The sequence below is a fragment of the Hypomesus nipponensis genome, chromosome 16 (genome assembly GCF_054491055.1).
Source record: "Hypomesus nipponensis isolate SF chromosome 16, ASM5449105v1, whole genome shotgun sequence".
NCBI classification, from domain to species: domain Eukaryota; kingdom Metazoa; phylum Chordata; class Actinopteri; order Osmeriformes; family Osmeridae; genus Hypomesus; species Hypomesus nipponensis.
This window is the reverse complement of record NC_140376.1, coordinates 2,020,430-2,040,000: the sequence shown is the minus strand read 5'-3', so window position 1 is coordinate 2,040,000 and position 19,571 is coordinate 2,020,430. Positions and strand designations below refer to the sequence as shown.

Below are 19,571 nucleotides of genomic sequence, written 5' to 3'. Positions count from 1 at the left end.
GAGGAGGAGGAGGGGGGGGGGAGGTGGAGAGCACTAAAACAGGAGAGGCAGAGGAGGCAGGAGGAGAACAAGGTAGAATTGGGCGGGGGGACCAGACAGGGAACAGAGACCAGAGCAGAACCAGAGTTCAAAAGAGCCCTTTCAAGCACATCTCTCCCTGTGTACGCTCTCTCTCCCCTCTCTTTCTCCTCCACCCACACGCACACACCATGTTCACTAAAATACATTTCCCACACATTTCCACAGTGATGATTGCAGTACTAAATGGCCGTGTGTGTGTGTGTGTGAAGCGGAGGATCAGAGGGTGGAACAAATCAACGATGTGTGTGTGTGTGTGTGTGTGTGTGTGGGCCTCCTTCTGGCTGTAATCATTCAGACAGGAGTGTTTGTTTACCCCCCCCCCCCCCCCCTCATGGTGAATGGCCATTACAGAAACTGACACAGTCCTCACACACACACACACACACACACACATACACTCACTCAGCTGTGCCCTATGTTTCAGGGCCTCTCTTCAAGTTTGTGAAGAGCACAACATTTACACTCACAAACACACAGTCACTCAAGATATGAGCAGGCTTCACAAGCACCTTGAGGCTTAAATGTGGGCTATTGATTATGGGTCCTGATCCAGCATTAAGCTTTTGGTACTCTATTATATCTACCTTAATCCATGACTAGCTCTCATCTAGCCTTCCTCTTCCTCCCTCCTCCTCAAAACTCTTCTCCTCTCTCCCTCCCTCCCTCTCTCTCCCTCTCTCTCCCTTTCTCTTTCCCTCTTCGAAAGCTCCACCATAAATCCTTGTAGATGAAAGGTTACTGTGTCCGCGTCTCTTCTATTCAAACTTGTGTGCTGTAAAAGAGAGGAGAGACTTGTAAACAACTCTCTAGAATTGCTCAGAGAACAAAGATGGCGCGCACACTCACGCACGGACAACCGTAACCAATGGCCCCCCTAACAGGATTTCTCTGGAAACGCGTTCAGTTGTAAACAAACCTGCCGCAGAGGGGAGGGGGGGTGGGGGTGGAGCGGGTGCGGGCGCGTGAGCCAGGCTGTACTGACGGTAGTGTGGCTGAGAACAGGAAGACTAGCGGTTAGCTGGTTAGACCTGCCAAGGTCACTGCAGGGAGTCATACACCAGGGAAAACCCACACCGACACTCACACACACACAGACAGACAGTCACGTTAGAGAACATTTTCAAACTGGCAGAAAATGATATTTCCCTCTAGAGACTGCTCAAACTACTTTGGACGTTGTTAGTCTTGTGAAATATGCTTGATAACCCTCAGGCAACAAAACCTAACACCGTCTCTGATATTCAGACTCGAGTAGAATAGCTAGCACTTGTCAAGAGAGCTAGAGATAAAGAAAAGAAAACGCAAGACAAAGAGAGATGGAAGACAAGAGAGGCAGAAAAGAAAAGGAAAAAAAGAGGGAGAGACGGTGGAAAAAAGAGAAGAAACCAGAGAGGACAGACAGTAGGGAGATTTGGAGAATGACACTGAAAGCCTTCTGCGAGCGAGTGGCGTAGAAACATTGACGGGCGATTTTCAAAAACACTAGGGCTGTTCAGGCAGCATTTACATAATTGCAGCACTTATCGTGCCATCACAGAAAAGTGAAGATTTTTTTTTTTTTACATGTTTTTTCTACTTTGCTTAGAGAGAGAGCAGTTGTCAAGGCAACAGTTGCAAAGGGTTCACTGGGAGCATGGTCATGGACCATGAAAGAGAGGGGAGGGATGAGAGAGAAGAGGGATGAGAGAGGGAAGGGAAAAGGGAGGAGAGAGGGGAGAGGGAGGAGAGAGAGAGGGGAGGGAAGAGGGAGGAGAGAGGGGAGAGGGAGGAGAGAGAGAGGGGAGGGAAGAGGGAGGAGAGAGGGGAGGGAAGAGAGAGGGGAGGGAGGAGAGAGAAGAATGTGTTTGGGCTTCTGGACTGAGTGCAGTTTAGAGTTTGGCAGGTGAATGAAGGTGAGTTTGGAGAGTGAGTGAAGGTGAGTTTGGAGGGTGAATGAAGGTGAGTTTGGAGGGTGAGTGAAGGTGAGTTTGGAGGGTGAGTGAAGGTGAGTTTGGAGGGTGAGTGAAGGTGAGTTTGGAGGGTGAGTGAAGGTGAGTTTGGAGGGTGAGTGAAGGTGAGTTTGGAGGGTGAATGAAGGTGAGTTTGGAGGGAGAATGAAGTTGAGTTTGGAGGGTGAATGAAGTTGAGTTTGGAGGGTGAATGAAGGTGAGTTTGGAGGTGTGTGTGTGGTTCAGCCCAGGTCCTCTGGGGGTCTGCAGTGTTTATAGAGTGCTGACCGCTTCACTGACCTCAATGCACATTCAGTTTACGACTTCATCTGGGTTTAGAGAGCTCCTATATACACATACACTGCTGTGGCATGCTGACATCTCTCCCTCTCCCTCTCCTTCCCCCCTCCCCCCTCTCTTCCTCTCTCCCTCCCTCTCTCTCTCTCTCTCCCTCCCTCTCTCTCCCTCTCCCTCTCTCTCCTCCCTCTCTCTATCCCTCTCTCTATCCCTCCCTCTCCCTCTCTCTATCCCTCCCTCTCCCTCTCTCTAACCCTCCCTCCCTCCCTCCCTCCCTCCCTCCCTCCCTCCCTCCCTCCCTCCCTCCCTCCCTCCCTCCCTCCCTCCCTCCCTCCCTCCCTCCCTCCCTCTCCCTCCCTCCCTCTCTCCCTCCCTCTCTCTCTCTCTCTCCCTCCCTCTCTCTCCCTCTCCCTCTCTCTCCTCCCTCTCTCTATCCCTCTCTCTATCCCTCCCTCTCCCTCTCTCTATCCCTCCCTCTCCCTCTCTCTATCCCTCCCTCTCCCTCTCTCTCTCCCTCTCCCTCTCCCTCCCTCTCTCCTCCCTCTCTCTATCCCTCTCTCTCCCTCTCCCTCTCCCTCCCTCTCTCCTCCCTCTCTCTATCCCTCTCTCTCCCTCTCCCTCTCCCTCCCTCTCTCCTCCCCTCTCTCTCCCTCTCCCTCTCCCTCCCTCTCTCCTCCCTCTCTCTCTCTCTCTCTCTCTCTTTCCATTTATCCTACCCCCTCTTTCTTTCTCTCTCCTCCTGTGTGTGTGTGTGTGTGTGTGTGTGTGTGTGTGTGTGTGTGTGTGTGTGTGTGTGTGTGTGTGTGTGTGTGTGTGTGTGTGTGATCTGAGAAGACATTAACAGGTTGGAAGTCAATTTGTGGCCTGGATCCCAGAGAAACGTAAACAGGCAGTCACTGAGTCACTGTCTAAGACTCTGATTTAGGACACACACACAGAGAGAGAAGGGCGAGTATGCAGTCCTACATCTGTCCAGCCAATGCCCGCTAGCTGAAACATCAGCGAGCAGCCTGCTAGCTTAGCTCACAGTCTGGAGCTGTGCCTGAACAGAGCAGTGATTAGGTCGGACCCCATAAGGACCACTTAGAAACCTAGCCTGTCTGCCTGCACAATATCAAAAGATTCCAAAACACTTGCTGGTTTATTATGAGAGATTAGTGAAAGAAAGTGGCCGTCAAAGCCAAGTGAGAACAGTCAAGATATGGAGAGATGAGGAGGAGGGATAGATCGATAAACAAACAGGTAGTTGGAGATACAGAGAAAGAGAGAGAGACAGCTAGCAAATTCCTCTGCAGAATACTCATGCTGTCACTCAAAGCTTTCTCAAGGCCCCTCATACAATCAAGACACGGCTGTATCCAGGCAACGCGCGCGGCTGCACACAGGCGCTGGCCAACCAGGGCCGACGGCCATCGCACATCAGCCAATGGCTCGCCAGTTCCTGCGTCTGTTGTTCAGCAGGACTCCCTGCTGGTGGCCAATCAGCTCGATGTGTGCAGCTCACAGGGAGAGCAGGCGTTTGGGTTTGTCCTGGTCACCTGGCCGCTTCAGCAGCCGACAGCGGCTATGCTAATGTCTGCAGATGAAAGACCTTTAAAGTAGACCTGCCCTTTAAGGCAAAGCGTTTATTTAAAAACAGATCTCTAATGAGCCAGGCCTGCTTATCATTCACTGGTTGAAGAGGAACAAAAAAAGACTTGAAATCCCTTTGTGCCTCACCCGCTGAGAGGGAACAGATTCGTTTACGGAAACACGGTGGAGATATTGAAATGTTTCCCCCGGAGCCCCGCTGAGACAGGTCAGATCACCCAGGTGCGAGGAAAGCAATCTGCCATCTGACGCCTGGAAACACAGATCCATTAAAGAGCATGTTCACGTATTGCCTTCCCAGTCCACTGGTTCTCCCCACACTGGGAGCTGGGAAACATTGGGCAGGCAGGGGAGGGGGGAGGAGGGAGGGCTGGAGGAAGACATGCAGGCTGCACACTTTAAGTACTGCAGACTTAAAGTACTGCAGACTGATCTCTGTGCAGACATGCAGTACTGCAGCCATGCCAGAGGTGAATCTAACACTGGGAGAGAGAGACTGCAGACTGAGTTACTGCAGACAGAGACAACTGCACATAACACTGCTGCAGACGCAGCAGCAGTGGTTGGAAGGAGGTCTTCATGGTCTGAGGGTAGATGCCCATCCTTGGCAAGTGTGAAACGAGGGCTCTCAGCTGACAGCTGGCCACAGAGAAGTAGGCAGTAGAAATTACATCACACACACACAATGCAAGACACACACTCTTTGTACTTTGACAGTTACAAGTTCAGGCAGGGCAATCTGTTATTGTAATAGCTGGTGGCAGGTTGATGTGGTGTGTGTTTTGGTGTGTGTGTGTGTGTGTGTTTGATGTGTGTGTGTGTTTGATCCAGCAGGTTCTGTGGTCCCCAGGGGACACACTGCTTCCTCCTCCTCCTGCCACCACTCTGAAGCTGCACACACACACACACATCACAAACATACACCTTTCATCCACACATTTACACACACACACACACACACACACACACACACACACACACACACACACACACACACACACACACACACACACACACACACACACACACACACACACACACACACACACACACACACACACACACACACACACACTGTGTCTATGAGCCTTTGTTTCAGAAGACAAACAGGTTGGTTTTAGATTGAACAACATTAAGTTTTGATCCATTCATTTTCCATGCAAGAGAACATCTATGGGGAATCACAAACCATACAGCCATCTTCACTATATATTTAGATATGTTATCTTAGCTTCATCACTATGTGGGTGTTAATCTGCTTTTCAGTCATTAATTGTTTTCAGTCACTACTAACAACCTTTGAGCCTGGTAAGATCCGCTGAGGAGGGTTCTGTTCTGTTCCCTGTGCCTTCCCCTAAATAGCATCATGTGGAGTGGGCACTGTAAACAGAACCACAACGCACACTACCACACACTAAACAACACTACACTACCACACACTGAACAACACTACACTACCACACACTGAACAACACTACACTACCACACACTAAACAACACTACACTACCACACACTGAACAACACTACACTACCACACACTGAACAACACTACACTACCACACACTAAACAACACTATTAAGGATTACACACAATACTGTAGAAATCTTTCTGAGATCCATCTCCTTTTCCAATATCCTGGAACCATTATTATCCAGCTGAACCCCCCCGGCCCCCCTGCCCCCCTGCCCCCCACCCCAGGGACCAGTAAATACCTGTGAGTCTGGACAGTAGCTGCCTCCCTAGACCTGCGTGGACACTGTGTGTGTGTGTGTGTGTGTGTGTGTGTGTCTGTTTATGAAGATATATGAGTTTCCCTGAGCGGCGGTATGGTCATAAATGCTCAGATAAGTGGTGTGTCAATAGACCCTGCTGCAGCCATTCATCTGCCGGGCCGAGGCCGGGGCTGGGGCCGGGGCCAGGGCCGGGGCTGCTGTGGGAGCGGGGAGGAGGTGGAGGAGGGGGCTGCCAGCGGGGTGGAGGCTGGTGGAATGAAGGGATGGAGGCTAGAGAGGGGGGGGGAGGTGAGGTGGAGGCCAGGATAGCTGAAGGCTGGGGTATAGGGGATAGAGGAAGGAGAATAGAGGCTGAACAAAAAGAGGCTGTGGGTCCAAAGGGGAAGGATCCATTAACTCCTGTCCTGGCCATTAACTGGGGGTGTCCAGGTTCAAACTAGCCCCGCCCGGGAATGCGGCCCCTGCTTTCACACCCGTCAACCCTCCGAGACCATTGAACACACTCTGGCAGATAAGCACTGAGCAAAGCTGCTCTGTGACAATCAATAAAGAGGCAATCGTATTAATGAGGTTACTGTAAATGTACAGTATGAACCACATTATTGAATAGTTTTGACGGATAATGATGTCAAATTGTCGATTATTGTAATCTCTAGCATGTCTGTGTACGACTTTAGGTGATGGAGAGACATCTTGGTGAGTCTCAGGTTGTGTGTGTGTGTGTGTGTGTGTGTGTGTGTGTGTGTGTGTGTGTGAATGTCTCCCCATAGGCCACTATGGTATTTTCTCAGCAGCTGCAGTGACACGATAAGAAATGTATTGAAAAAACCTCTCTTTGAGGAAAACAACACACACACACACACAGCTATGTGTAACAGACTGATAGTCGGACGCTGAACAGAGTCTGCTGACATTAAATATTTCCTCACACTGCAGTTCCTCACTTCCTGGTTATAACCGGATCGTCATGGAAACTCGCTTGGTCAGTCCAAAAACTTTTGTCACACAGGAAGTGCTGACCGCTGCCCCGCCCACACAGGAAGTGCTGACCGCTGCCCCGCTCACACAGGAAGTGCTGACCGCTGCCCCGCTCACACAGGAATCCGAGCATCGGCTCCCGTCATCAGAGAGGAACTCCCCCCTCTCTATTTCCAGATCTGATAAGAGGTTTCAGGGTAGAGGGATGGTCTCCATGACCACACACGCACACCGGACGGAAGAATGTGCAATGCAATCCTCCGTTATTAGATCATACGAGCTGGATCCTGATTGTATTAGCATGCCACGTACTGCCCTTGTCTCCCTGACGGACTCACGTTGCAGAGTAATCAGATTAGGATGAACAATAAGCTTCCATGATTAGCACAACACAACGGCATATCGCCAATGAACCCCCACGTCTCCTCAGGGTTCGGACCGGAAGGTTTGACCCATGGTCGGTAGAAAATGCTAACATGGGAACTGGAGTTGGCTATCATTCTAATACAGGTTAGAGGTATATTACATTTACATTTAGTCATTTAGCAGATGCTCTTATCCAGAGCGACTTACAGTAAGTACAGGGACATTCCCCCCGAGGAAAGTAGGGTGTGCCTTGCCCAAGGACACAACGTCCCAACTCCCTCACCGCTCAGCCATCTGACTCCGCTGAGGTGCTACATAAAGCTACATAAAGCTTGGCGAGCCAGCCAGGAGCAGTTTGTGGTTATATCTATACGTACACCGAACAGCTTGGCACATTGAACCCACAGTCTCTTTTTGTTCAGCCTCTATTCTCCTTCCTCTATCCCCCGTATCCCAGCCTTCAGCTACCAGTTCCATGGGAACGAGCGACCTTTCAGAGATTCCCAAGGTCAAACTAGAACAGGATTTCTTGCTGTATTCAGCCACACCAGCGGCTGTGCATGTGGTGCCCTCCGGTTGATGAAAGAAGCTCCATCGATCCGTCTTCCCAGAATCATCACACACACACACACCCGCCACAAAGCCACGGGCCAGCGTTTAGCCCCGCGACGGGGGGCAGCAGTTTAAGAGGGGTGTGTGTGTGTGTGTGTGTGACTCACGGAGGGGTTGTGTGTGTGTTTATGTTGAGTGATGGGATGAGAAGGTGTGTGTGACTGTGTGTATACACACACGTGTGTGTGTGTATTCCCGTGTGCAGTGTGTGACACCCCACCACTTAGCTCCTGGGGGAAGGTGTGTGTGCTTTGTTTAAAGAGCAGCTGTGGGGGCGTGGGGGGGGGGGGGGGGCTGGGGACTACAGACCTCGATCTGTCTGCTCCTTATCTGCATTTTGGTCAAAACCACCAGCCCACAACCGAAAAACAAGCGTAAACACGTGCTGTAACAAGGCTTAGGAACAGGAGGGATTGAGAAAGAGAGGAGAGAAAAAAAGACGAGACAGAGTGAAAGAGAGAAATACTATTGTGCTATGTTGATCTGCTGTCATGTTGATCTATAAAGAGAGAAGGCAGACTGAGAGTAGTGATGTCATCTAGCTGGCAGTCTCTCCTGGATCGTCCCTGGCCTGCGATGTCACAGGCTGAGATCTCCTGGCTTGTTCTGAGCACGGAGCGTTCTAGAACCAAACCAAACAAGCAGTAAACTCCCAGAACTCTAAATCTTAGCCCCTTCAGTGTCCAGGACAAAAACAGGCCTGATTCTTCTCACGCCCGGGGTGCCATGGTTGCTGACTGTGTTTCGGTTTCAGACAGCATCATGTTAAGACGGGTTTGGCAGCGGTTTTCATAATTTTGACGGGTCAAAATGTTTTCATTTTCAATTCGGAAGTTAATCCCAAGAGGACTGATGATCATAATCAAATTCATAACTTAAGTTTCCTCCCCACATTGAACATTTCACCTCTGCTAAATGACAATTTCAATGAAGGAGTGATCTGAGCATGCTCCATGGTGCCGGCCTTGTCCCCAGCCAGGGTAAAGCGCCCCCCCCCCCCCCCACCCGGCTATGCTATGCTGCATACTAAGTGGCTCATCATGGAGCCTAATTAGAAGTATGCCACTTGTCAAGACGACACACAAAATGCCCTGAGGAAAGGATCGCAGAGACAAACTGTTTTTGTTGTGGAGCCATATTAACGCTGCAGCCAGACAGCAGGCAGGCAGAGATAGACAGCCAGACAGACAGGCAGACAGACAGACAGACAGACAGACAGACAGACAGACACAGACAGGCAGGCAGGCAGGCAGAGTTACAGACAGAGAGGCAGACAGACAGACAGGCCTCCTGTGAGTATTTGTCCCTGGGTTCCACTGTGCACCAGCAGTGACACCACTGTTCAAACACCACCCCCCCACCCCCCAATCACAGGAAGGACTGTTGAAAGTCGTTCCTGGAGGAAAAGAAAAGTGTGTCTACGGACAGGAAACCTGAACACACACACCTGCCTGAATGAACCATTGACAAGCCCAGATCAGGATTTTAGCTCAGAGATAATTGGTTAATATTACCCCTCATCAGGAATATATCAAGCCAGGATCCACCGAGGCTATGAAATATGTATATCTCCCCAGGCAACCATGGAGACGGCCATATGGTACACCATGGGAGGGAGGGGGGAGGAGGAGGGGGGGAGGAGGAGGAGCTAAAGGAGGAAGTTCAAAAGGATGGGTAGAGGTGAAGAAAGGGGATGGAGGAGGAAAAGAGAGGGGGAAAAGAGAGAGGAGGAAAAGAGAGAGGGTGAAAAGAGAGAGGAGGAAAAGAGAGAAGAGGAAAAGAGAGAGGGTGAAAAGAGAGAGGAGGAAAAGAGAGAGGAGGAAAAGAGAGAAGAGGAAAAGAGAGAGGAGGAAAGAGAGAGGAGGAAAAGAGAGAGGAGGAAAAGAGAGAGGAGGAAAAGAGAGAGGGTGAAAAGAGAGAGGAGGAAAAGAGAGAGGAGGAAAAGAGAGAGGAGGAAAAGAGAGAGGAGGAAAAGAGAGAGGAGGAAAAGAGAGAGGGTGAAAAGAGAGAGGAGGAAAAGAGAGAGGAGGAAAAGAGAGAGGAGGAAAAGAGAGAGGAGGAAAAGAGAGAGGAGGAAAAGAGAGAGGAGGAAAAGAGAGAGGAGGAAAAGAGAGAGGGGACGGAGAGGAGAAGTCAAGAGACCTGTTCCTGACCTGACCTTTACGTTATCTGAGGGAGCACCACACACACCCCCCCGAGAACTGCTGTCCAACAGCTGCAAAACTGTGTGTGTGTGTGTGTGTGAGTGCGTGCGTGCCTGCCAACTGATTTAAACAGGAGTGTCTGTGCCTCATTGCAGCGGATCTCTTCAAACTCTTCAATAACAGCACTATTGTTGTCAGTCAAAACAAGTTTAGCCTATCTCACATGTACTGTTAACAGTTCCGACTCCTGGATAACGCTTAGAAATGTGGGGGTCAGATGGCTGAGCGGTAAGGGAATCGGGCTATTAATAAGAAGGTTGCCGGTTCGATTTTTTAGCTGTGCAAAATGACATTGTGTCCTTGGGCAAGGCACTTCACCATACTTGCCTCAGGGAGGATGTCCCTGTACTTACTGTAAGACGCTCTAGATGAGAGCGTCTGCTAAATGACTCAATGTAAATGTAATGTCAATGTCCACGGATTTATTAATATAGAAAACTGATTGCGTTTGAAGTTATACAATTAGCAAAAACTAAAAACAATTATTTATTTTTGAAGTAGACTGTCTCCACAACAGCATCTTATCAGGTCTTCGGAGATATGAGAAAAGAAAAGGGAGTCTCTATTTCCAATCTGACAATGTTAATAATTCAACATTTAATATAAAAACAGGCAGTCCAGGGACAATCCCTCTGAATTATTGATGGTCTAGTCTCCTCTGGTGCCAGTGGACAGAACACAGCAGAGCGAAATATCTCATACCTCCATGATGTTAGTCTTTCACCTCACGTCATCAGTCTCCAGGCATCTCTCTTGATATTAGTCTACGGACAGTATATCAAGCCAGATGAAGTGCTGGCACCATCTCTACGGTTTCATAAACGTCTGGACTAATTCCTAAATTGTCTCTGAATTTTCTCACAGGCGTTTTCTCTCGTCTTCCTTGAAGGTTTAGGATGCTTATATGTGCTGATGTGAGTGGCCCACTGAGAAGCCCTCAGGGAAATTCCTTGTAAAAGAGGTCAGTACAAATGAAACTGTCTTCGATTTGATCCCAGATGTGTTTGCGTCTGTGAAGTTTAGCTATGCAACGTTTAATGAAGCACCAAGCTCCCTTCTCCCTGGCTGTGCACAGGCCCAGAGCGCAGTCAGGGAACATGGGTACAGTAGGTTTGGAGAAGTGGCCTTGCTGGTCTATTCTTATACAGTGACCTTCTGAAGGTCACATCACCTCGTCCTTCACTGGGGTGACGAGAGCTTTAAAGAGGAGAGAGGGGAAAAGAGGAGTGGAGAAAAGAGAAAGAGTCGTCTTCAAGGTGCCTCCACAACACCTCTTGTCCATCCTCCCATTCCTGTCAGTGTCACTGGTCTCTCTCTTTCTCCCTCTCTCTCTCCTTTTCATTCTGTTCAGCCCAGGGTGTATTGAACACGCCCCGCGTGTCTTTCTCAACACACAATTAGCCATCCTCCCTCTCTCTCCCTTTCAACATTGGTGAACTCTCTTTTTTCCATTCCCACATTCAATCAAATGTTCCTGATAACACACACACACACACAGTCTCAACACACACACACAGTCTCAACTCATTCTAAATCAACATGCCTCTGCAGAGACAACTATGTTTCGAACTGTCTGCTCCAAATAGATCCATCTTCTCCCTCTGTAAGGCATAGAACAACTAGACCTCCATTACGCCCAACGTGTACAGGACCTGCCAGTAGACATGAACGTGTGCGAGTGTGTGTGTGTGTGTGTGTGTGTGTGTGTGGTCCCTGTGCGTGGGTTCTATCCCTGCTGAGAGAAACAATTTGAATATAGATTAGAAAGAATCTGCAGGCGTCCAACACACACACACACACACACACACACACACACACACCAGACCCACAATTGCGGCACCACACACCGCTACCCACCTACAGACAGACACCTCAAGCAACAACACAGGAAGTCACCCTGGAGTATCCAACCAGCCAATCAGGTCAAAGAGGGAAGGACAGGGCTAACCAGTCAGATTCTGTTCTCCAGACATCTCTCCAGAGAGCCTGGATGGAGGAATAGTGAAGGACACCAAGAGACACACACACACACTTATTATGTATCAAACACCTATAACCACATACACAAGCACACCCTTGCACACACATTTGGGACGCACACAGAACCGCACACATCCCATCAACCTCCAGCATTACGCTCGACTCGTTCACATTTCCCCGTGACACAAACCGATGGAGCAGGGAGATATCATAAAAGCATTAGCACAATCTCATCAGATGAAGACCGATTGGTGGTTATAAAAAACGGTTAAGCATTTAATCCAAACAACTGTTGTAGATAATGAACAATTTATAATTTCCCCCGGTTCAGAGACTCTGACAAATGAATGGTTTGTTAGAGAGATGAGAGAGGCTTTGAAGAGCTCTGTTAGACTGTCTCTCCACAGACACAGCAGAAATACCTCACCATATGGTCCTGCTGTCTGCACCTATAGTTCACACCCACACTCCCTATAGTGGGTGTCTGGCTGTGTGTGAGGCTGTGTGTGTGTGTGTGTGAGGCTGTGTGTGTGAGGCTGTGTGTGTGAGGCTGTGTGTGTGTGCGTGAGAGCTTGTGTCTGTATGCATCTGAAAGCGTGCATGTGTGTGTGTGTGTGTGTGTGTGCGAGGCTGTGTGTGTGTGTGTGTGAGGCTGTGTGTGTGTGTGTGTGTGTGAGAGAGCTTGTGTCTATATGCATCTGAAAGCGTGCATGTGTGTGTGTGTGTGTGTGTGTGTGTGTCTGTGTGTCTGTGTGTGAGGCTGTGTGTGTGTGTGTGTGTGTGTGTGTGTCTGTGTGTGTGTGTCTGTGTGTGTGTGTTTGAGTGTAAATGTGAGCACAGCAGACAGAGGATAAAGACATAAACACAGTAGAGACAAGACAAGGTCAAACTGTACTGAATATCTTCATTTCTCTCTCTCTCTCTCTCTCTCTCTCTCTCTCTCTCTCTCTCTCTCTCTCTCTCACTCTCTCTCTCTCTCTCTCTCTGTCTGTCTGTCTGTCTGTCCCTCTCTCCCTGAATCCATTTTCTCTTATATAATCTTTGTGTCAAAACGATCTATGTAAAGTATATGCTATTCAAACTCAAACATAGATGGCGTTTTTGTTATTGTTAAAATGATCAATAACCACATCCTTATTATTCATAGTGAGTCCTCCTTGTTGTTCATCACAGCCAATCAACACGTTGCAAGCCGACCCAGACAAACCCATCGGTCTCCACGACGACGCCATGCGAGATGGATGAGGCTGTGTTGGTATACAGAAAGGTTAGTCAGAGCGAGGACGATGGCGCCCAGCCAACATTTAGATTAGACGCCCCCCCGACTCTGATTAAAGCTGCAACAGTAACCTGTCTCAGAGGACGTGTCAACACACAAACACACACAGGCATGCTCACATACACACCCCAGAGACTACTTCTAAGCGCCTGGTAATCCTGAATACTAGTCTCGCATACTGGAGACTGAGTTGATCCATATATCTCGTCTAACACTGAAGCCTGCCTCCTGGCTGGGGGCCCATCCATATTATCTAGTGATCAGTGTTTGGCTGACGGCCTCTACCATGTGACGCTGAGATCCATGCCAAACCCCACACGGCACAGGGACACATGTTGGTCTCCATGCCGACGCAGCCGTGCTCCGAGCAGGCGAGGAGAGAACAGCCGTTAAGCACTTCAAACCGGTTACAGGAGAAAGGCCTTGATACCTCTGAGTACTGACTAACCTCTCTCTCACCCCTGACTCCCCCCTCCCACCCCCCATAAGCACCCCCTCCCCCTTACACATATCAAAAGAAAACACACACTTCACCTGGCCCCGCCTCTTTCCTCTCTCTCTTTCACACCTCTCTCTGCATCCCACCTCGAACCACCTCCTCCACCCCTCCCCCCATCCTTCCTCCTCCATCCAAGGCCCTGCTATTGTACAACCCAGGACCCCCCCCCCCCCCCCCCACCCACCCCAATTCCCTGGTCCTCACCCCTCACGCCTCTCACCTCCCCCACTGTCTCACCCCTCCCCTGCCATCTCGACCCTCCCCCAACCAACGCCTTCCAGATCCAATTCACAGATGAATAATGGATTGAGACTTTCATCTCAAGGTTCTCTCTATCTCTCAATGCATCCCTCCCTCCCTCCCTCCCTCCCTCCCTCCCTCCCTCTCTCCCTCTCTCCCTCTCTCCCTCTCTCCCTCTCTCCCTCTCTCCCTCTCTCCCTCTCTCCCTCTCTCCCTCTCTCTCCCTCCCTCCCTCCCTCCCTCCCTCCCTCCCTCCCTCCCTCCCTCCCTCCCTCCCTCCCTCCCTCCCTCCCTCTCCCTCTCCCTCTCCCTCTCCCTCTCCCTCTAATGCACAAGTCTGCATTGGCGATGAGCCCAGGGACCCTCTTGCCTTTCTGTTGCCAGAAGCCCCCCCTCCCCCTCCCCCTCCCCCTCCTCCCCCCTCCCCCCCCCCCCCCCTCCCCCTCCCCTCCCCCCTCCCCCTCCCCCTCCCCCTCCCCCTCCCCCTCCCTCTCCCTCTCCCTCTCCCTCTCTCTCTCTCTCTCTCTCTCTCTATGTCTCTCTCTCTCTCTCTCTCTCTCTCTCTCTCTCTCTCTCTCTCTCTCTCTCTCTCTCTCTCTCTCTCTCTCTCTCTCTCTCTCTCTGTCTCTCTCTCTGTCTCTCTCTCTCTCTCTCTCTCTCTCTCTCTCTCTCTCTCTCTCTCTCTCTCTCTCTCTCTCTGCCGACATCAGTGTCCTGTTCTCTGTCCATCATTCTCTTTGCATTGATTGCGACCTTCATCTAAGTTCCTCCATCTCTCCATCTGCAGGCCCATTGGCTGGGGGAGGAGAGGGTCCATTCATCCAATTACTGCTCTCCTTTCTTCACTGTTCATTACCCCCTCTTCGATTAGGACCCTGACCTTCGCCTCTTCTTCGTTCTCTCTCTCTCTCTCTCTCCTGTCCCTGTTCTGTTTTAACCCTTCCCTGCACCCTCCCATCAGCCTCATTAAAACCCACAGTTCATAGGTTCACCAGCTTCTTACGGTACTGCTGGCAGTACTCTACAACCTGGGACGTTGTAGGATCCAGGTCAATTTCAATTCGGTTCAAAGCCATACACGTAAGTGGACCAAAATTAAATTGGAGAACTGGGACCAGTAAGCGCGTACTCAAACGAGGAGATATTATCTTATGAATTGAATTTCAATTCCGATGGCAGCAGTGGATGAGCTGGCGATTTGAATTGAGCTCTAATTGACTGTAGCCCCGATGCTAGCGTCGTCTTCCTCGCTAACGATCTCCCGTGCATACAGTGAATCAATGCCTGCAGACTTTTCCTTGTTAATGCTAACTACGCTCAGTGTAGCGGCATGCGGTATATGGACAGTTCTGAGCTCGTTTTAGCGTTGGGGCTCTAAGGCACCGTACGGGTGGTAGTTGACGCAAGGAAAAAAAACTGCTCCACAAACACGCAGCCGTTAGCATTTGACGCAAGCAGGTACCGGCAGCTTGTGAAGCAGGCCATCAATAATGCAGGCTGGTGGGGACCAGGGCTGCCACTGAACCTGCTGACTAGTGTGTCTGAATGTTTATCTTGCTGGCTGTTGTGGCTGGCAGGCTGGCCTGTCTACCTGACAGTACAGTCTTTCCTTTCTTCCTAGCTAGTTGTCAGCCAGTTTCATTGCCCGTGTCTGCTTCTAGTCCGCCTGTCTGTCTTTGTCCCCGTGTTGTGCTACTGAGACAGCGTATCTCGCCTCCAACTTATGTATTCACTTGTCAGGCGACAAGACAAATACCAAGAACACAAACAAGCCAGGTGGAAGATCAAAACAGGTACAGTTAAGTCCTACATAAGACTTGTAGGATAGAGAATGCAAATATGTTAGGGGGCAATCCTCTGTGCATAATAACTGCTGCTGTTCCTACACACACACACGTTCACAAACACACACACACACACATTCAGCAATAACCACACATGCACATGCAAACTACAAAATGAACGACAAGGTTTGTGGCGAGAAAATCAGTGGGTGTGATTCAATTCATGTTCTTGCCTTCATTAGGGAGATTACCTAGGCCGGCCACACACACACACACACACAGCTTGATGGGCAAGGTGGCTTGGATGGTCAATTTTATGACTCTATTTATTCAGTTTAATCAGAGTGCTAAAAGGCTGAAGGCCTTGTCACAGCATGGGAATAAAACATGGAGACTGAGGCACAGCTGCCAGGGACGGGACAGAGGAGGTCTGACCTGTTTGGTTCTTTTTACAGTGGGCTTTTCATTCTGTTATGTTCTATGGGTTGAACTCACATTCTCGTCACACCTTCTCCTCGTTCCTCTTCTCCCCTCACCATTCCTCCTCCTTTCTCTCTCTCCTTTCTCTCTCTCCTTGTTCCTCTTCTCCCCCTTTCCCCCTTCTCCCCCTTTCCCCCTCTCCCCATTTCCCCCCCTCCCTCTCCCTCTCTCCCCCTTCTCCCCCCTCCCTCTCCCTCTCTCCCCCTTTTCCCTCTCCCTCTCCCCCCCCTTCCTCCCTCCCTCCCTCCCTCTCTCTCTCCCTCTCTCTCTCTCTCTCTCTCCCTCTCTCTCCCCCTCTCCCCCTCTCCCCCTCCCTCCCCCTTTCCCTCTCCCTCTCCCCCCCTTCCTCCCTCCCTCCCTCTCTCCCTCTCCCTCCCTCCCTCTCTCTCTCTCTCTCTCTCCCTCTCCTTGTTCCTCCTCTCTGGAGGTGGATCCGTGTTATAGGAGTCTAATTGCAGGATCCTGCTCTCTCAGCAGGCATCAATCCTGTGTGTGTCTCTCCTCTGATGAGAGCACAGCTAGACACTGGAGCCCCTCCACACACACACACACACAGACAGGGGGGCCTGGCTGGGGCCTCCGCCACACACACACACACACACACACACACGCTTAGGAAAACACAAACATTTAGTTACACCACACACATGAGTTTACACGCACACACACAGGCCATCCCTCTCTTTATTATCAGCTTTACGGAGAGAGAAGTAGATCTTCCTCCTCAGACGTCCTGCCTCTTTGACTGTCTGTCTCCAGCCTAATGTGATTGGTGAGCACTGGGCTCTGTGTTGAATGGGCTGAATGAGTTACCTGCTGTCTGATGTGGGTTGGCCCTGGGGCTGTTCTGGGACTGGGCCTAGGGACCCAGGAGAGAGTGGAGGGGCTGGGACTGGGCCAAGGCGGTACTAGGGGGATGTGGGGAAACTACGATGGCTCCTACAGGTATTGATTGTGCTGCATAAAACATGAAAGGAACAGAAAGGATAGGAGCAGAAGAGAACGAAGCACACACACGCACATACAACAGTCAGATACTGGAGATGTCTGTCCTGGCTGTCCAGTACAGAACTGTGCCGGACACCAACACAGCCTGTAAACCGCCTGTGCAGCCTGTAATCCGCCTGTGCAGCCTGTAAACCGCCTGTGCAGCCTGGTTTCCATCTGAGCTGTTGATAGAGCACTCCTTTACAGCCTTCTGTCATAGCTAGGACCTGTGTGTGTGTGTGTCTTGCATCGTTAGGACAATCACCCCTCCCCCTCCCCTGGCTGCAGGGAGAGGGAGCCCCACCCTGCCCTAACACACACACACACACACACCGACTGCACCATCAGCACCATACCTCATAGTCTAAATAGTTCCCGTAAGCACACACACAGATTCCTCCCATAGCTGTGTTTATTAACCATAGCTCTTGTTCACCGATATCTCATAATCGCAGGGCTAATTGAGTTACACTGAGCTTCAACTACATCCACCAGGAGAAGACTGGCTATAGACCAGCTGTTCCTCTCTCCATCTCCCCCCTTGTCTTCCCCTCCCTCCTCCCCCTCTCCCCTCCCTCCTCCCCCTCTCCCCTCCCTCCTCCCCCTCTCCCATCCCTCCTCTCAGCAGCCGAGCTTCAGGAGGCTGTGCTGTGCCGCCTCCGACAGCCCGCTGGCTGACACAGACAGGGGCTTTGAAGGGCTGCCTGCTACGTGCTGAGTCCACAGGACAACTCTATCAGGTAGCAGGGAGAGAAGGCAGAGAGGGAGAGGAGATAGGGAGCGAGAGACACAGAGGGTGGGCCTGAGAGTGTGAGAAAGAGAGAGGGCGAAAGAGAGAGAGAGGGAGAGCGGGCATGGGAGTGGATGAACAGATGGGAAATGGACTGAAAGGCTGTAATAACCCTTTAAAATTGTTTCCCTTAGGCACCTGAACGCTCTCTGAATACCAAAAACCACCTCTCTCTCTCTCTCTCTCTCTCTGGCTTTCCCTTTCTTCTCAAATTTCTCTCTCCCCACTTCCCTCTTTCTGACACTGTTGACCTCACACAGAGGAGAGAGAGAGCGAGAGAGAGAGAGAGAGAGAGAGAGAGAGAGAGAGAGAGAGGGAGAGAGAGAGGGAGAGAGAGAGAGCGAGAGAGAGAGAGAGAGAGAGAGAGAGAGAGAGAGAGAGAGAGAGAGAGAGAGAGAGAGAGAGAGAGAGAGAGAGAGAGAGAGAGAGAGAGAGAGAGAGAGAGAGAGAGAGAGAGAGAGAGAGAGAGAGAGAGCGAGAGAGAGAGAGAGAGAGAGAAAGGGGGAGAGAAAGGGGGAGAGAGACAGAGAGACGGAGAGGGGTGAACAGAGGATAAACCGCCATAACCTAAATCAGATTCCCATAATTAGTCTTTCACTGGGAGGCGACTTAATGAAATCATCAACTGGTGGAACTCAATCAGGCTGGACACTGAGGCGTTGGTGTGTGGGGAAACGCTGCAGTCAGCGAGTGTTCCATCATCTTCACCACCACACCAACTGACTGGAGAACGCACGGCTCCACATCTTCTCTATTTATTACTTTCTTCTCTCTTTCCTCCCCTTTCTGTGACGCTCGTTCCATCCCCCTCTCTCTCCTTCTCTGCGTCTGATCCCAGGTGTCATAAGGTGTGTGTGGACAGTCAGGAGGGGATGACTGATCCCCAGTTCTGTCCTCACTGTGGTCCTCACTGTGGTTCTCTCTGTGGTCCTCACTGTGGTCCTCACTGTGGTCCTCACTGTGGTCCTCACTGTGGTCCTCACTGTGGTCCTCACTGTGGTCCTCACTGTGGTCCTCACTGTGGCTGACAGCTAGTGTGGACAGGCCTGACCGAGCCCTGATCCCCATGACATGCTTGTGTGTGTGTTTGCGTGTGACAGGGTGTAATCTATCAGCCATGGTGGGAGCCATGGTACGGCAGAACAGCCTCAGGAGAGGCTTTAAAGGAGAAAGACAGCTCATAGGTTACAGCCAACAAGACACACACGCACACACACACACAGTCCTAGCATCACGGACGGGAAAGAACCTAAGAATCATACTGGATGTTCTTCTGCACCTGAACATCTTATTTCCTTCTCTCAGACACACACAAACAAATGCATAAAGACCATACTAACTTTCTGGGCTAGAGGCGGGCTAGGGGCGGAGGTAGGGGTGGCCAAAGTCTTAATCGCAAAACCAAACAACAACAAAAAAGTTGCGCAAAAATGCTTTGCAAAATAATGACATGAAAAGACTCAACAACATTTTTCTCAACATTGCACTGCCGCACAAATACACAAGACAACTGTCTATTTAAGACAATATTCATGTAAAAAATCTTTGGTGTCTAAGACTTTTGCACAGTACTGTGTGTGTGTGTGTGTGCGTGTGTGTTTGTGTCCAGACCAGCAAAATAGGAACTTCCTACCTTCTATGGAGGGAGCTTGATCTTGAGCTGCATACAGCATATCCTTGAACGCCTAGATGACAGAGAGACACAGGTCAGTTTAACACACGCACACACACACACACACAC

At 50.5% G+C, this 19,571-nt stretch overlaps 1 protein-coding gene across 2 annotated transcripts in view; it reads right to left on the bottom strand.

Moving 5' to 3' along the window:
- xpr1a (xenotropic and polytropic retrovirus receptor 1a) overlaps positions 1-19,571 on the bottom strand; it is a 94,821-nt gene that overhangs the window by 35,449 nt on the left and 39,801 nt on the right. For both annotated transcript variants that reach the window (XM_084675792.1, XM_084675791.1), the window contains one exon: positions 19,464-19,515. In XM_084675792.1, the coding sequence (XP_084531918.1) occupies positions 19,464-19,503 (40 nt within the window). In that variant the 5' untranslated portion in view covers positions 19,504-19,515. The remainder of the gene's footprint in view (positions 1-19,463; positions 19,516-19,571) is intronic.